The 19,682-nt window shown below is 35.5% G+C and overlaps 2 protein-coding genes across 2 annotated transcripts; one reads left to right on the top strand and one right to left on the bottom strand.

Moving 5' to 3' along the window:
- The first annotated feature begins 52 nt into the window (after window positions 1–52).
- Window positions 53–1,171, top strand: LOC140954043 (ADP-ribosylation factor-like protein 16). The gene has a single exon (XM_073403438.1). The coding sequence runs from the start codon at window positions 53–55 to the stop codon at window positions 614–616; it is 564 nt and encodes a 187-aa protein (XP_073259539.1). The 3' UTR covers window positions 617–1,171.
- Window positions 1,172–3,006: 1,835 nt separating this feature from the next.
- On the bottom strand, window positions 3,007–16,272 carry LOC140921379 (cystinosin-like). Its single transcript, XM_073371381.1, has 11 exons — window positions 16,040–16,272; window positions 13,208–13,289; window positions 10,721–10,799; window positions 9,655–9,770; window positions 9,267–9,366; window positions 8,944–8,969; window positions 8,345–8,444; window positions 7,886–8,008; window positions 7,406–7,576; window positions 6,926–7,043; window positions 3,007–4,800 (listed from the first exon to the last, which is right to left on the bottom strand). The coding sequence occupies exons 1-11, from the start codon at window positions 16,101–16,103 to the stop codon at window positions 4,595–4,597; spliced, it is 1,185 nt and encodes a 394-aa protein (XP_073227482.1). The 5' UTR covers window positions 16,104–16,272; the 3' UTR covers window positions 3,007–4,594.
- Between the last annotated feature and the right edge of the window lie 3,410 nt (window positions 16,273–19,682).

Here is a 19,682-nt window from a genome sequence, read left to right as displayed (position 1 = left end):
AGACGTGCCAGCTGTTGTTGAAGCTACTGTCGTTTTCAAAGGTTTTTAAGCGATGGCGGAGGTACAACTCTTGGTTCTAGGCTCAGAAGGAGTTGGGAAAACCGTTATGTTGAAAAGGCTGCAAACAATAACCGCTCAGGAGAATTTAGCCCAAGCACAACAGAAAGAAGATTTGGGAGAAGCACCTTCAACCATACCTACAATTGGTGTAAATCTAGTTACTTTGACACACAACAGAAAGAAGTACACTTTCAGAGAACTTGGAGGAGCTATGGGACCAGTTTGGAATAACTATTTTAAAGATGCGAACTGTGTAGTTTACCTTATCGACACAGCAAAAAGGACCCAAATTGCCTCTTCCTGCATTCAGCTTTTGGAAATGCTGTCATCAAAGGAAACACAAGATATGCCAATTCTGTTGATTTTTAACAAGCTTGATTCACCAGACTGTATGAATATGAGTGAAATAACTGCCTTAATAAGACTACCAGATATAATAGCGAATGCTAGACAGGACATAACTGTTTTAGAGTGTAGTTTCCGAGAAGGAACAGGATTGCACGAGATTTTAAAGTGGTTGCAAGAAAAATGCTCTGTGCTTTATGGTGTGAAATAGATGAACTGATCCAGTGCCAAAAGGAGGCAGTGCAGTCATTTCACAGAGAAACAAAAAGTGTAGTAGTATTTGTCTCTAGGCATCAGGAGGGATCAAGGGGTATTATATATAACCTGCGCAGGCCTGTGGGAAGGGGGGGGGTGCAACATGTGTGTTTGCACCCCTCCACAGGCCCCAGAGGTCCACTTTTTTGTCCACTTTTTTGTCTTTGACTCTTGTTTCTCACAACCGCACGGAAACGCTTGTTACGCAGGCTTCTTACAGGAGCCACTTATCTGCGGCACAAGAGAGGCTCTCTTCACTGGCTAATAAAAACATCCACTGTCTAACATATATTTATCTGAAAGAAGTCTTTGTCTGATCTGTTTCTAAGAAATACCCAAGGAAGCTTGAGACTGGTACACTATTGAAAGATCATGATGCAAACATCATGCATTAAACCTAGCAAATAACACAGATTTACATCTTTCTTTTCACTTTTTTTTCCTTTTAAATAGTTACATCCGGCATTGTCATTCTAAAAAATTGTAAAATAAAGTACTCTATACTTTTGAAGGTTAAAAGTCTGAGAAATACCCAGGTTTTCAAAATGCTAGAAATGCAGTTTCAGACAACCTTATTTCCCCCCACCCCAGAGACTTGCGCCTCTGGCATCATTTGGTCCGTCTCCTTGTTGGATCGCACCTCTCCATAAAAAATCCTAGCTACGGGCCTGCTGTGTCACAGACAAAACTAAACTCTGGTTAAGTCCACATGCGAAACAGCTCCAAAATCTTGTTCTGGGCCCCCAGCTGTGTACCAGGATTCGATTATGCACCACGATTGGCCTGTTGAAGAAGCCATTGTCAATTTGCCAATCAAGATGAAAGGAAATTTGAAATGCACTTCTGGTAATTTGATGAGCCTGTTGAGGGCCCAGAGCAATGATATCAGCACTGCTTCATAGATGTTATGAACCAATGTTAAATTGCATCAGTGACGCAGGCTAGGGGTATTAGGGGGACAATCATTTGCAGAAGAGGCAAGAACATAAGACAGCCAACATACTGATGTTTTCCATATTGCTTTTTTGTGTTTATAACCTGCAAATACTCTCAACAGTCTCTCATTGCCAGCTCCTCACTACTTAAGCATTTTTCATGCAATACATCTGCATTATGGTCCAAAAAATTCCATACTAATGACCAAAATCAATATTTACATGATAAATCTGGTAGCCATGGGGTTCTGGATGCAAATTTGATCAAGTTTCCATTTCTCCTTCTCAGTAACCATAACATTTTGAGTTTTTCCAATTTGGCACCAATAGAGCTCAAATTCTTCTTGTCAAGCAAATCTCTTCATAGGAAATAGGTGTTTCAAGGCAGATTCAGTGTATCAATAAATTATACCTGATTTTTGAGAGTTTTTGTCTTGTCTGTTATTTGTAAACATAAGTAAACAACTCAGAGCTCCCGAGCAAAGTACAGACAGATTAATAATTATAAGATTAATGGACGGGATAAAGGAATAGGAATTAAAAGTGCCAACTTTCCTCACTTGCAGCCAATGGCTGAATTGCAAAGAAACTAGAGAGGTTAGATCACATGTCAGCACATAAAGGTGCACTATGCAGCGGCTTCAGTCCATATCCCAGTGAAATGAAAACTATTATTAAATTTCAGAGACACAGTTGCTTAGAAATTACCGGTAACCTGAATATCCGTATCATTAACTTGTATTTGTATTATTTTATTGGCTAGTTTGTTGGTTGCACAATATGCTGGTGATGAATGGAATGGATTCTATCTCTTAGTGAAACCCCTTCAGGTAGTGACTTCTCATGTAAAACTTCATAAAACTGCTCACAACCTACTCCCTCCCCACCATGAGACTAGATCAAACCATTGCTGTCACAACAGGATGTCATCTTTATTAGCTAGCCTGCATAGCAGGCATCGAAAGGGGTAGGGGATAAGGAGGAAGGGAAAAAAAAGGGGGAAATTTTGCGCTTTTCTCTCTCCCCCCTACCGTCTCCTCTTTTTGTGCCTCCCACACACGCTATTAATAGCAAGGAAAAAGTGCAACCTGGCAGCACTAATACCAGTCAATACACAATATTTTAATGTTATTAAAATTTTATTAATATATTATCATGCCTTTTATGCAAAATCCTGTAAATACTGGAAACATGTCACTGATAAAAGATAACTGTGTTTCAGGAAAAGGGACACTCGTTTTAGGTATCTGGCATCCTTATCACACATTTTTACATACATTTTCATTATCCTCTGTGGGTTCCTGCTGAACATTTTCACTTAAAGCTGTATGCAATATTAACATAACTTCCCAGATTTGATAAAGCTGGTTTTTATGCATAAAAGTAATGACTTTTTTTTTTCTGAAATATTATTCTCAGTCATAAAATTACCTAGGTATCTCCCCTTCAAGAAAGCAAAATGCAAAATTTGCCACGATTCATCACTATAAACTTTTAAAAACAGTTAAATAAAATGCAATTAACTCAATGAAAATCTGAGTTTAAAAATAAACTATTCCTAAACTTTGATATAAAAATACAGTCAATCCTCCATTTGTAATTACCTCTTGTGTGTGACCAACAGCATCCAAAATACCCTGAAAATCAGTTTTTACTGTCAAAAAACTGCAGTTGGAACCTCTTGTAAAGAAATCACCAGATATTGGCACTTTGGATGATCACTCACATATGGGAGCTTTCACTGAATTTACCACTTTCATATAAGATATAGTACAATTATTTATGATAAAGTAATTACACAACTGTAGTTTCCAGAGATGAAACTGATCAATACCCAATGCATTGAGAAAAGATGACTTAAATGTCATGGAAACTTTCATTTTGTTTCCTTGTGTCTCTGATCTCTTTTCTTCTCTCTGGCTGTATAAACAAGGCAGAGATTCCAACCCTCCCGTTTTGGCCAGAAACCTCCCATTTTCAGCAAATATTCCCAGCCTTCCATTTTTGCTTAACATTCTCCCGGTCTTTGAAACTCTTCCTAGCCAAAGAAAGATAATGTTTTCTCTGTTTAACCACTCCTTTTAGCAGGATTTTTTGCTGTTTTCCTGTGGTTTCTCAACCATTTTTCCCCTACAGCATCTGAGCATGAGCCTGCGATAATTTTGGGTGCAGTAATGGACTGGATTGCCTCAACTTTGCATACGAAATGGCTTCTTAGAGGAACATATTTTAAAAATTATCCCAGGGAAGCATGCCCCTGGACCTCCCAGAGGCTCGTTTGTGGGTGCGGCTATGCCAGGATTGGAAAGGCAATGCAAACGTCTCGCCCAGCATAAAACAATACTATTATTAATTGGTTCTGCTTTCCTTTAGGACCAGGTACTCAGCATGTAACAATAGTGATATTTATTTTTATTCTTATCTTTTTTGGCTTGAAATTGCTGTTTCTTGAAAAATAATTATCTGTATGACCAAGTTTCAGGGGCACCCAACGAGAATATAGTTAAACATACCATTGTAGAACATATTTTAGTATTTAAACGGTAGATGTAGGCATATTATTATCCCCTAAAGATTTTTCATCTGTTCCCATTTCCTAGATGAAAGTCTAGTGATACGAAAATTAGAGGGATCAAAACATAACTTTTCAAAAAATTTCAGCCAGAAAAAAGGCTCCCAAAAATTCTAGGTGACCTTTTTTAGGGTGAAAATCCGTAAAAATGGGCAATTATAACATTTTTTAGATGTTTGAAAATCTTAGGAGAAGCAGGCAGCAAGAAGTTTTACAACAAATGTTCCTAAAATTCTAGATCTCATAATCGTCTTCCGAACAGATGTTTTCCAAAAATTGACATTGGGTGCCCCTGAAGTTTCTATTTTAAACAAGACAAGAATGTTTTTCTATTCTTATCTGTATACTAACAATTTCTAATATGCTGTACAATAATTTACTCCCTGACACTTGTTATTGGCCAATATCTTGTAACTTAATTGCAATGTTATGCAAGACTGCTATATAAGGACTTCAATGATTTTTCATTTGCCTCCCTTGACACCTGATCACTTCCAGCAATAACTTCATAACGATCATTTCCTTTTAATGGATATAAGCAGTAGTGCTGAACCATAAAGAGAAAATCAAATAGGATTGAAATTGCACCCAAACCAAACTTTGTAAAGTCTCCAAAGATAGAACTCCAGTCATCTGCAAATAAAAAAGGTAAAGACCTTAAATGAAGAGTTGATGGCTGCATGAAGACTCCCTGCAGTGGGTCTTCATGAATAACTGATATCCAAGAACAAAGGTGCAGAGAGATCTTAAAGGGTACTCCAATAAGCGGAATAGGTATTGTCATGGGATAGGGTATTTATATTCCATTTTGTAGCCTTCTTGTAGCCACACCCTACCCTCCAAAGAAGGAAAAGCAGCATGGGAAACAAAGCTTTTCAGAATATTTATTTAAATTAAAAGGAGAACAACAACAAAACAAACAACTTCATCTGCATTTTTTCTTATCTTACTTAAATATAAAAGTGTAAATATTTGTCCTCTATATTTATGCAACTTCTATAAATTCACAAGCTACTAGAAAAATACAATAATAGGAAATGCCTACAGACTAAAAACACCACAGGAAAAACTTAAGGTATCTGCCCCAGCAAATTGTGCACATATTTGTATCACTTTAATAGTTATATTATTGATGATGTCTATATATCACTACATTGACAGTATTTCTCAGTCCTTGAGGAACTAAAATATATCAAAATAAAGTATGCTATTTCACCCAAAAGGTTTTAATTTAATTACCCCCCAGAGTGGCGCAGAAAAAGAAAATCAAAATTTCAGAATCCTTAGAGTTATTGTTAACAAAAGAAATGTAACACAAATAAGGAAAAAAGACAGAATTAATAAAATTTTGACGTCAATAACTCAGCTGTACTCTAACCCTAACCTTTGGTTGAACACAATTCTCCTCATGAACATGCTGTTTGTGTATTTGCCAAATTTCATGAAGAAATAATGATCCATTCCTCCATAAAAGTGGTTTCCATAAGTCAAGGTAAATCGGTCACGCGGTAATTAACACTTTTCCATAGTAAAGAAACTTATTTTCTTCTCAAAATCAACTGTTTTTCTGTGATACTACTATTAGAGACCTTCTTGCCTGCAATTTTGAACCATCAAGCCTAAACAAATGCCAAATAACCTCTCTATAGCCCCCTTGGATTTTGATACGTGATCAGTTGCTAGGTGTGACGCACTTCTGGAAGATGCATTACTCAGTGTCAGCTTTAATCTGCTTTAATGCAATGAGGCAATGAAGAAGAGTTTTATTGAAAATCGAAAGAATAATTGCTTCTGTAAAGAGATTGATCAGCAGAAAAACAGACCAGAGGATTAGGGCCAAGAAAGCAGTTTACTCTCCCTGCAAAACTGTCAGAATATATCAAGTGAGAAGACACGCTGATGAAATATATATTTTTTACAATAATGTCCTGGAAAATGGAGTATATTTCAAGAACATAATAAATTTTGACAAGAACCAAGTAATATTAGTCATCACAGCTTAAACAGAAGCAAGAAAAATCAAGTTAGACATACAGTGGCTGTAGTTTGTCAATGAATCCAAGCAGTGAATAAATTTTAATTTGCTGAGCACATCAACAGAACTTGATGCTGAAAAGAGGCGTCAAATTGCGCTCCCACTGTCTCCTACAGTCTTTTTTCTTAGTAACAGAAATGCAGAAATTTTTCTCTAACTTCTGGTAAATAGGTCAATTTTTGAGTAGATTTCCCCTAAAATGCGAAGGAATATTCGACAAAGAAAACTAGATATGCATATTACATCATCTGAACTTACTGTAGAAAGATTTTGAGGGCAAAATAAAATGTTGAAAATTTGCCGGTGCAGATACCTCAAGCTTAAGTAGGTTGCAGAGTAAATTGAGAATCATAGACTGCCTCTGATACAGTACAATAAAAAATCACATCTGGGGGTTGCTAATTCAGTGGTTGTGGTTCAAAGCAATTCAGTGCATGTAATGTCACAGACCATGGAACACACCTAGGCCAAAATGGGGATGGTAATAACATACCTTTAAATGTCTCTCAATCATCAAAGAAAAGTGTTAAGAAACAAAATAATACAATAACAATATTTGATCTAAAATGCACTTAAAAAAATATTTTCTGTGAGTAATCAGCACTCCTGATGACAACTACCCTGAGCTTCTGCAGTCGAACTCTGGGGGAGGGTGCAGGTATCACAATCTTTGCTTAGGGACTTCACGACTTTAAATTACATGGAATCTTGGTTACTACTCACCATTATTATACGCCAAAAGAAACATTTGTAAAATACTCAAAGATCCTCCAGTGAAATCAAGAAGAATGTTACCAATACTCCATCCAACTGTACTTTTACGCCGGTAGTTCATGTATGCCTTTTCAGAAATAAAAACAGTACATGTGGATAAGATAAACTCTTGACAATTCAGTGATAACAGGTATTTACCAGTTCATTTTATTTGTATGAGGGCTATTCATCATGCTGTACATAAAGATCTGTGATCAAAAGGCCTCTAACTTGCATCAAGACACATGTCGAGCTTGAAACAGGGACACAAGGTAGATTTCATGGCAACAAATGTTACAAAATTTTATAAGGAACCTGAGGAATAAAGGTGATCTATTATTTATACTGTGGCCAAAATTTCATCCTTGCTTCAATTTTACTTTCCTTTACTTTTGGGTATGACAATTTATGATATTAACATTGACACAAACTGCATGTGGTTGAACCAACCTGTGGTATGTACTTGATGAGTGTGACACCAATTTTGATGTATGAGAAGTAATACAGATATGTCAACCATGTGATTGTGTGACATAATGTCACAATTAACGCCACTGCTGCAAACATCCATGTGCAAGACAATATTACTTTAGAAACAAGTGATACTTTTTGATCTCCACGCTATAAGAAATGGAAAAAAATATTCACCATCAAGTTTGTGCTCAGTAAAGTAACAATGACCATGATAATAATGACAGTAATAATGACATTGACGATGAAACAAAAAGGAATAGAGACATTTTAAGTAAAAGCTTTCCTTGATACTTTAGAGGAGGAGCAGAGATAACACATTTTCTAATTTTTTGTTGTTTTCGTTATTTTACGCCATCTTCCTTATTTATAGCTTGTACATAATGTAATGGCCTAATCTTTTCTTAATTACAAGCAAAACAGTTCAACTTCAATGATCAATAATGAACTGAAATTTACCTCATAAAATAAACACTGAAGAATAGTAATAAATGTAAGGAGAATAGCATGGATAGTAAAAAATACATCATTGTCTTGGACTGGGTTTACAACTGCATCTGGGTGTTTGGCAAAATATTCATGCTACAAAGAAAAGCAGTAATGTCATCAGTACCTTGGAGAAAACAATCGAACATTTATTACATGAACATAATTTTAATGCAAAATATGTATTAATATGTATATGTATTAATTTTCAAAGCAGCTGTATAAAAAGGAACCTTAAAATTAAAGGTGCATGACTATAACAATCAACTCAGCAGTCCTTACAGTTTTAGAATTGTTGTAGGTTTTTTTGTTCGTTTTTTTGTTTTTGTTTTTTTTTGTTTTTCGTTTCATATGACGGTGTCTGGTATATGTGGAAATTCCTATAATTAACAGGAATTATCTTAAAAAATAATTTTAAATGAAATAGTATACCTGTATTGAAGGTATCCAGAACATTCCAATATTAAATAAACCATAAGCTATAAATCCTGTGATGTTGTAAGCAAGAAAATCAAAGTTGAGGCCAATTACACTGAAAAAGAAAACATACACAAGTTATTTTCATTAGACTTGGGGATGATAATTATTTTTTGCTAGACATATTTTTGATGATTTGTTCTCCCAAGTTCAAATAATTCTACTCTGCCACTCTTTACTATTGCTTAAAAAGTCATCTGGTCATCACCCAAATAGATTTTCTTGCTGAGCAAGAAAATCTTTAAGCTCTGCACTGGCCTGACATAGAATATGAATCATCTTGTTATACTGATTAGATCATTTAATTAAGAAAAGTAAGGAATAGCACTTAGCAAGCAAAATGTGAGAGCTGCTAACGATTGAAGTTCAAGTTATTTCTCCAATTTACATTATCCACATTTGGCAAAGATCTACCATGCATGAAAACCCTTTTCCATAATAATCTCAACAAATAGTTGACTAATTGGGATTTTTATGAGAAGTCATATACATTTGTACTGGCTCTCTGTTTTGTTACAAAAATGATTATCTACATGTAAAAATAAAATTATTACCTCTGTCTTCTCCAGTTAAGATAAACCTAGAAAAAAAAGTAACATGACAATCAATTCCTCAGAAACTAAATGGTGTTATGATAATGGCATGGAAACAATATGCCAATAAAACTCCCATGTAGGGATGTAAGAAAGAGCTTGCTGCCAGCTAATTTCACAGGCTGAAAGAGCGCTTACTACTGGCTCAAATTGCTCTGGAAGACAAAGACACAGGGAATTTTGAACAAGCAGTTGAATAAAAAGCTGGCTTCACTAACAAAAAAAAAAACTGCTTTGATTTTCTTTAGCCATATCTAAGTATCAAGCAAATTCCAACTTCCTACCTGAGGGTAAAATGAAACAGACCATGCAACAAAATAGATCCAGCCAATCACAGCATTGATTATACTTAATGGCCGGTTACGCACAACATTGATCTGGAAACTAAAATAACAGCATTGATTAATATTTTGATAAACCTCCTGGAAATCTGCAAATTGTGAGGGAAATATTATTAATAATAATAATAATAATAATAATAATAATAATAATAATAATAATAATAATAATAATGATATAGGTGCTTATTAAGTGCACTTCTGTCCCTAATGCGCTTTACATTATGACAAGAAAAAGAGAAAATCTCTAGCATATGTGACATTATACATTAGTATTGTAAACTTTAACTGATACTAAAAAATATTGTTAGAACACATGTAGTTATTCAAATACCTGATATAAGTGTGATCCTTGGATTCATTTCTTTGTATATAACAGGTAATTTTTGCTTTTCCAATTTTTTGCCCTTGGATTTTGACTGATTTCTTTTGATTTAGATGCAACTGAATCTGAAAAAGAAGCAAAACATTATATTTTAAGCATATGTAAATGATGACAAAACAGTGGAACAGTCATCACCCCACACCATCATGACATCTTGTGTGTTCACTGAGCTTACAAAAATTTGTAAAAGTGCAAGTCAAAAGTCTGTTCTTGTCAGCATTATACATGTAGGGTATCTGTTCTGTGAAAGCCCTGTTTTATGAAAGATCTCTGTCATAAGATGGCACTATCATTGGACCATTTTTGTCAGCAAGAAATTGGAACAAGATCTCAAGCCAAAAGAAATAAAGCTGCCAATCATAAAACAACAATGCATTGTTTATACTTTCTCATGGGATCTATACACTTATGCAGATAATGTTGGGTAAACAGCCCGACATCTCTACCAATGCATTGTTGAACATAAGAACTTGGCTATCAGGAAACACCTTGCAGAAGCTCATGGGCAATTAGATAACCCCATAGAGGACCAAAGTGCAAAAGTGTCAAACAAAGTTTGAATGCCAAATTCATGAAATGCTGTTTATAAAAGAGATGACGCCAAGCTTGAACACCCAGGCAGATCCAATTCGTGCAAGACTATTCCTTTGAACTAACATTCCTGACACTTTATATTAGGTTTTGTAATGAAGCTTTGTTTACTTAGTATTAATACTCTGCAACAGACCCTTATTTTTTGACTTGATAATGATGTTAGTTGAATGTCAAAACATTGTTTTTTAACTTTTTAAACTTTTTTTAATATGAGAACATTTTAGTGCAGTATTTTTTATCTAAATGTCTATCAAAATCGCTTCTTATTAGTTATCTCATTAGATTTTTTTTAATTGATTAAATTTAGTTTTGCAATAAAATTGCAATAATTCAAATAGTAAGACAGACAAAAGTAAAATTACACCAGTACCTGACTATAAAACTAAACAAGAGACTTTCAACAGCAAACAAAGTTTTTTACCTGTTTTGTAACATCAACTACTGAAGGCTTGTTGTTTTTGATAAAAACATCTACAGAAGTATTGGATGACGTCTTGCCACTGCACAAGAAATATAACACTCAAGTTAGTACCATTATTATACAATCCATCTGGTGACTTGGTATCAAAAAGGTAGCCCCTGAAATGACCCCGAAACGATCCCCATTTCTCTTCACGTCGACCCCCCCAATTAATTATTGGAATGAAATGGTATTCAGCCATGAAATTATTGCAAGTCTGTTGCAGTGTTTACATTCTTGAGTCACATTTAACATTTCACCATGGTTTATGTGATTTCTTAGCACTTTGTTATTAATTTATTTGCCTTTATGTCTACTTTTTTTTACCTTAACATCATTTTAAAATTTTAAAAAGTGTTAACACACCATTTTTAAAATTCATTATCCAAGCCATGCAGTTTTGACATAACCCGGGCTATAATCACCTCAGTAATAAAATAATATTATTAATAATAGAAAATGTTATGTTTATTGTTGTTATCAGTTGCGGTTCATGGTTTTACTAAAAATATACTAAACAATATTTTCGTTTAATCCAGTTCAAATTGTAATCCCAAATTAATGTCATTAAAGAATGCGGGCAAGGGAAGATTATTGGTGAAAATTTAATTAACGTTGTGCATTTTGCTCGATCCATAGTTCTAGGATATCATTCCATTCCTAAAATTAATAGGGGATCAATTTGGCGACAGCGTGAAAAGAAATGGGGATCATTTCAGGGTCGGTATCATTCTGGGGTCGATTTGGGGATCATTTTGGGGGCTGTACAGTATTCAATATTGATAAAGGGTTCTCAAAAGAAATTGAAGTAGGCATCTGCCCTGCCTTACATAGGGGGCTGTAAAAAATGGAAAGGCCCAAAAATTCAGGGGGGGAGGGGGGGGTCTCAGGCATGTTCTTGAAGAATTTTTTTTAATATAGAAGCACTTTTAAAAATGCAATTTTGAGGCCATTTTGGGCATCAACTTCAACTACCACAGAATTCTTTACACACCACATTCTGTCACCTTGTTTAGAAACTTTTATCAGAGGAACAAACTTTCCAAGAAGATTACACTTAGTACAACCTAAGGATTCTGTTAATTTATGAAAACAAGATGGTGTAGTGTATAAGATTCGTTCTTGTGAATTCAGCAAAGTGTACATTGGCAAAATGGGAAGGTGCATTCATGAACAGACTAAGGAGTATGATAGGGATATAGAGCTTTCATGAACTCAAACTTCGGCCACTTCAGAACATGCCAATAAGACCGAGGATTACCTGCTCTCGGACAAAGATAAGTTCATTGACCAAGACCCTTACGGGTACTCTCATAGAGTTAAAGAGGCTATTCACGTAAGACTTCACCCTAACAACATCAACAGGGACAGAGGAATTGAGATTCCTGAAGCATGGATGCCTACAAGCGGACAACGTAACAGCTGATCGCTACCAGAGTGAACTGCAGAGGGATAATACCAACAATGCTTTGGAACAAAACCACCAACCGTGAAGGGCTAGGCCAAAATGATTGTCACATACTGAGATGTTTATGCTGTAGTTAATTTTTTTTCCTCAGGTAATTTTTATTTTTCCTTTGCTTCAACTTCTTTAGTTATAAGCATACATTAATTACAAAAGCCAAAAACAAAAGAAAACCAAAAATTACCTGAGATAAAAATTAAATTAACTACGACATTTACGAGGTTGAAAACATGGCAGTTGTCAAATACAGAAGCACAAGCAAGTTTACTGGTTTGGTCTTGATTGTTTCTATTATTTTGTACATTATAAGACAACAAAAACCCAAAATAAGATAATAGGAATAGCTGGAAGACTTAAGCACAAACAAAAAGGAGAAAAGCAGCAAATAGAATGCAAAGTTAGGCAGCTACAAATTCCAAGAAGGTGGCGATCAGTAGCCAGCTGCCAGCTTCTATTGAGAACCCTGGTGTCCACAAATTTGACTTACAGCGTACATAAGAAGCTTTTACTGAATGAAGCTAATGGCCCAGCAAATCAATCCAAGCTAACAATACAGTATTGAGACGTACTAGTGACACCCTCTTGCTTGAGTAAACTGGCTTCAAACCTAAAGCGACACTTGGTGACAGGTTGTTTACTTGTGCAACACCAAAACTCTGGAATACACTGCCATTTGAAGTCAGAGACTCCAAGTCTTTAGACATTTTTAAATCAAAGTTAAAAACGCACCTTTCTCTTTAAGCATTTTTATCATAACCTGGAGCTCAATATCATAGTAGCATTAGTATAAGTAGGCAGTATTGGTATAAAAAGTTTTATTATTATTATTATTTTTATTATTTTTTTGTAGTAGTATCAGTTGTTGTATCCAGTTTCCCACTGTGTGATTTTACTGTGAAGCACATTTGAACATTCTATGGAATTTATACAGCACAAATTCAAAATTATCATTATTATTATTATTAACTGTAAAAACACTACACCTTATAGTTAGTTCAAAATATGCAGACTTGCCAATCTGGACTCTGCTTTCTTTAGACACTAAATGGAGTTTAATATCCTCAGCTGAAACAAATAAACAAAAAACAATCAACAAAAACTGCTGCAATGCAAAATATTAAGCAACAAAACTTCACAGACAGGCATCTGAACTTCAAAAAATACATGGCTTTAACCACAAAAAAAAAACAAATCACCATAAATTGAACAATATACAATATTATATTCTAGGAGGGACTATCAGCAACAAAGGAGGATATTACTATCTTCCAAGCACACTTTGCACCTTTTTCGGTGTGATTGTTTCCAGTCTGTGTGATGAAAACATGAATTTAACTTAAAGTTTGGGAAAACATTTTCGCTGCTTTAAGGATGAGTTATGGAGGTAAAGTATCTATCTATTCTATCAGAAGTCTCACATATGTTCTTGCGACTCTGCATGATATTAGAACAAGCTTTTGTGCAATAATTCGCAGAGGGACTATATTAATGGTTTAGACGAGTGCATCAGCCAGCTGAAGTGCAGGCTATCCTTAGGAGGACAGAAGGATTTCTCTCAGATTTAAACGTGTGACCTTTCTCTCATTATGCATCACTCCTTATCTGTTGTATGCATGGTGTTTTTTAATTATTCATTTCAGTAACCAAATGAGAAGTCGATTGACAATTGAGACAGAAATACTCCATTTTTTATATAGTTTAAACATTCTAAAGAACCCAATGGACTCCTCTGGTCTCCACATTTTCCCAGAAAATTTTCATCTTAAACATGGAGTATTTTTAGCACTATCTATTATGATGAGAGTCAAGCTCCCGTTGCATGTGGAGTGCATTTGGTAATATTTTCAACAAGTTTCCAATGAAACAGCATTTACTTTTCATAAATTCAGACATTAGATTACTGTAACTGCAGTTACTGTTTCACAGCAGTAGTGTTGGAGGTCTACAGCGTTTGAAGCTGCAAAAGACACGTACATGTCAGTATTTATGCCAGCTCAGTAATATATCTACTGGTCATGTTAATCATCCGGGTAATTATATATCGCGTACCAAGTTACTTACAGCCAGATTCTTTGATACCTGACGGCAAGCTAGAAGATTAGACACTTAAATAAAGTTGTTGATTGATTGATTGATTGCATATTTTACTAAAAATTACGTAGCCAGCGTTTGAGACGTATTCTTGAATATTTATTTCATTGCGGACCCCCATAACAAGGCCCAGGTTTATCAGATTTTATTTACATGCAGTCAAACAATTTCAATGAAGAATTTAAATGGTAAACAAAATCTTAGACCTGAAAAAGGCATCTATCGTACAACTGATACAATTTACGTGGAGTATACTGGATTATTTTGTGTTTCTCTCTTGTGCCCTTGTGTTTCCTCCGTGGTGATACTTTGAAATGAGTCATGTACTGGGATTCAGCCGCTGATAATATAGTTTGACCACAATGCATGACAGGAAGATGGTAAGATCCTCCTTTATCAGCAAGCCAAAGTACTATCACAGGAGGAATACACACTGATACCTTCCCTATCCTAGCAGGAGTCCTATTAAGTGACACCTTGCATGACCAATAATTGTTGGCCAACAGTCACTAACTGACTCAACCATGAAATTTATCACCAACTATTGGCTGACTGTCAGCCAACAATTATTGGCAGCATGTCGGTAAAGTGTTGGCAATTTGTCGGTAAAAACTATGGTGTGCAATACCTTATTTATTGTAACCTAAACAGTACTTAGTACGTACATAACTTTGCAAAGCAAAAAAGGAGGACCTGATCATAGGATGTATGTGACCGACCCAAAAAATAATCCTTAAAAGAAAGATGCAGAATGAAACTGTTCATTTTAGTCTGCTATATTGTCAAGGTTATTTTAAAAAGAATGTGGTTAAATGTAATTTACGCTACATTAAATGCGAAAAAATGCTGGTCAGCAACCTCCCCTGTCACAGACATGTGGAGTGCTCAGGGGTCTGCAGGAAGTTGTGTGGTTTTACAGGTCTGCTGTTGAGGTCAACTCATTCCCAGGTGAGCTTTGCCTGTTTTGATTATGCTAGGTGATTTAACTCTTGCTCTCCCTTCCTCTCTGTGGTAAGTAAAAGGTAAGTATCATTGTTCCACTGTTTTTCAGTGCGACCGTGCCTGGTGGTTGTCGCTCACAGGGTTGTCATGGTTCCCCTACATGCTGGGCTCTTGTGTTTGGGGTTCTGCCATCTTTACAGGCACCTTCCCCAAGCTCATCTATTGTTGATGAGTTTAATAGTAAATCGTAAAGGTTTTGTATTATAATAGACAGTATACTTTTTTAAGTAGGTTGAATATGATCTTCCAGGTGAATGTAGTCCTCAACAGGACTGTTGTTGAGAGTGACTGATGTTTTGACAACCTATTAAACTCTGGTCATTGACCTGATTGGTCAGTTAAGTTGCGACATTATTAGTTGTCTGTCAGTTAAACCGTGATGTTTTAAGCTATGAAGACTCGTGATGTAATCTGTCTCCTCTCACAGTTAAACAGTCATTTATTGCTAGTCAAATTGTAGGTTGTCCAGTCATTCTGCCGTAGTTAGTTTTGCTTGAATCTCAAAAAAGTAGTTTACACATTGCCAGTAACTGTTGACTACGATTTGGTGGCATTTGTAAACCAGCATTATAAGCATAAGTTAGTAAACAAGCTATCTTAAGTGAGTCATTGAGCGTAGGCTGTAGAATGCGTAATACATGTCACAGAGTCATAAGACAATTTTATACCTTATTGCGAACACAAAAGATTAAAAACTGTTGGGTAAAAATATGTTTGTTTACCTGCAATTCGACAAAAAAGCCGCGCTACTAGGACCACAGATGTCAACAGAAGCCATCTCGCCATGATGTCGATGGTGATGCAAGGAACACCTTTAAGGACGATTCAGTGAGTTTCAAAATTTTCATTGATCAATACTTTTAAAAAGACAACAAACAGCTGTTTGAAATTTTGCAATGTAATGTCCAAAAAGCAGTCACACGATAGTCACGAGCTGTTACGGTCGAGATGTAAGAAGTAGTCAGCGGTAGTTGCTTGAGCCAAAACTTGAGTCCACTATCCTGTACAAGTCAGCGGGATAAACAGTGTTCAAGATGGCTGCCTCGACCACAAGGTAGTGTTTGTTGTGAGATAATAGTTTGTCCTTTATAGATTGAAATGTTTTTATTCACAATTTTTTTCTTATATTGCAGTGTAAAATTTGGCACGTTACTTAGGAATTTGCTCATGGAGAGATCTGTAAGACCGCTTCTTTTTCAAAACAGAGCGTCCAGGTTGGTGCTTTAATACTTGCTCTCTTTCATCATAGCTCATGGACAGTGCCCACACGATGAGATCACCAATATTTTGTTTTAATATAGTTTAAGCTGAATACTAACAAAAGCAGACATCAATATCTGGGCTATTTAAATAAGGAGGTGAAACCTTTAGCTTTTTATGTTAGTTTATATATCAGTGACATTTCAGAAGAGCAATTTGATGACATATTGAGTAAAACAAATCATTTTGGCTTGTAACCTGTAAATTTCACGAATGAGGTAAAACGAAGAAAACAGGGAATTCAACACAATAGCCCCTAGGAAAACAGTAAAAGGTTAAAGTTCACAAGATCAGTTTCTTACACCAAGGCGAAGCCCTTAGACCCGGGGGTGAAGGGGGGACTTGGGTATTTTTTGGGTGGGTATGTGCTGCCCAGGACTCCAAATTGGCACCCCATTCTAAAAAAAATTCCACTAAAATTGGTACCCGGTTCTAGAGATGGGCCAATTTTTTATACTCCGTTCTAGAATTTGCCCTAAAACTGGTACCCTGTTCTAGGAATGGGCTAATTTTTTATACTCCGTTCTAGAAAGTTTGTAAATTGAAATAGCTGTGTTTTTTTAAAAAGATATTTCTTTATTTGTTCGATTTATACATCAAATAAATGCTTCTTCATAATCATCCGGAGTACTCGAGCTTTCGTGCGTTCGAAATATTATACCCCGATCTAGAAAACGCCTCTGAAATGGATACCCCTTTCTAAATGAGGAGCTTCAAAATCACAACCCTGTTGGGCGGCACATACCCGTATAGGTAATGTATGGGAGTACCCCCCTCCCCCCCGGGCCGTCAGATGATTCAACCTTCCATGATGTCATGATAAGAAGTAATTAAGGGCTGTTTTCCTCGCACTATGTTTTTGTTTTTCAACAAAATAGGTTTTCAAATCTTATTTTTTGAAAGTTTTAGAAACAAAAGCAGGGCATGCGTATAAACCACTAACTACTTATAACAAGACAAACAATAAATGAGCCCTTTATTCACTGGCTATCTCTGTGTGGAATACTATGGGATCAGTATTATAATATTGACTTCTTTTTTATTATTTACTAGCAGTTGCAGTGCAGCAATCACTCGGATACGAAAAAAGGTATATCCACGTATGTACAAAGTAAGATTGGTGCAGCCAGATGGATCTTCTTACTTCATCAGATATGATAAACCCTATAAAATAATAAAACAAGCAATTGACCCTGCTAACATGACAGACGAAGAAAGAAAAGCAAGAATGGACAGACTTAAACCAGAAAAACCCAAGAAAATATATGAACTTGAGGAAGAGGATGATGAGGGCTATAATCAAAGATCATGGACAGACTTAATCAAGAAAAAGTGAAAGTTCCATAATTGCAGTGTGATTGCAGTGTTGTTTGTTTAAGCTATAAATCCCATAAAGATTGTAGCCGGGTAAAGGTACAGTAGAATGCTATGAAGGTTTCAGATCTTCAGAGCTTTAACAACAAAGAAATCAAACAAAAATATGGAAGCATTCCTCATACAAAGACAATATGTCCATTTTGCTGACATTCTATACTGTCATTTTATCAATTTTATATTCCTTTATTTTTGTGCATAGTATTGTATAAAAATACGTGTGGACAGAGGAAATAAAAATTGAACCAAAAATATTTGTTGACTCAGTTATGTGTGTATACCAGTACAGTGGAACCCTGCTCAAACTCAGATAACTCAAACTCCCCACCAACTCAAACAAAGTCCCATTTCCCTTGCATTTAACCCTAATTTTCAGTCACTTTTACTCTGATAACTCAAATTCCCTGCTAACTCAAACAAAATTTTGTTTCCCTTTATCTAATTTACCTCGATAACTCGAATTCTGGTTCTTGCAACTCACCACAAATGGCATGTCATTAGCTCTTCTTGTCTTGTAATCAGTAAAATCTCTAACACTAACACTGCAGTACAACAAATAGATCACACACTTGACAGTCATTTCCCAGTATTATCATCAACCCTTTAAATCCCAAGAGTGACCAAAGTCAATTTTTTCCCAACAAAATCAATACATAATCAAAGGAAAGTGTTGTGAGAATCAATAAAATAATCACATGATGGGAAAAGCTTTGATCTGCTATCAAATTCTCTTAACCAATTCTTGCAGGAAATATATGGAGATCAGTCAGGAGAGTTTGTATTTGGATACTGGGGCTTAAAGGGTTAAAATGCATATATTTGTTACAAGTTTTGATGAAATGAGCCTTATTTGCACTCTACTGTATACTGAAGTGCTGAAATATCAGTATATGGTTGTGAGGGCATGTTGGGTAATCAGGAAAAGATGACAGGGAAGTCAAAAGTTTGTATGGAAATTGAAAGTCAATTAATTCTTCCTAATTGAATATATTCGTCACTTCTCTTTGCAAACTTATAAACTTAATAATAATAACTGATAAACTTAAAGAAACTAAACACTAAATATGGAGTGCACAGCAGTCCTTTGCAGCTTTTAGAAAATTTGACGTCTTCCATACATTATGTGTAATTTTTGTGTTGTCTGATTACCGAAAATGTATGGAAGAACTCAGGTGTTCTAAAAAGCAACAAAAAGGACTACTATGCACTCCAGATTTAGTGCGTAGTTTCTTTAAGCTCATTAGTTACATTTTTCAAAGAGAAAGTGACAAATATATTTAATTAGCAAGGATTAAATGACTTTGTATTCTCATAAAAACTTTTGATTTTTCCACCATCTTGTCCCGATTACCCAGCATGCCCTCAAAACCGTAAAGGGGTCTATAAAAACAATGAGTTATCAACATGGCAAATTGAAGATTCAATCGTCTCTGATAACTCGAACCCCCCGAACTCTAACTTTTTTTTTTTTTTTCCTTTAGAGTTTGAGTTACCGGGGTTCTAATTTCCCTTGTGTAAAACCTTGGTGAACATACCAGTTTGACACAGCTAGTTGTTTGTCCTGTATAATACATTTGTCCAGGCTTGTGTTGCTATACACTTTTTCTTATATTTAACGAGAATTGTCCACAACAAGTCATTACAAAAAAAAACTATGTTAGCCTGCACCACTCAAAAGATGGAATGGACAGCGAAACGGGATTTAATAGCGCTTCGATTAAAAGAAAAAAA

This window comes from Porites lutea, chromosome 12 (assembly GCF_958299795.1).
Source record: "Porites lutea chromosome 12, jaPorLute2.1, whole genome shotgun sequence".
Classification (NCBI taxonomy): Eukaryota; Metazoa; Cnidaria; class Anthozoa; order Scleractinia; family Poritidae; genus Porites; species Porites lutea.
Note: the sequence above shows the minus strand (reverse complement) of the source record. Positions and strands in the feature narration are given on the sequence as shown.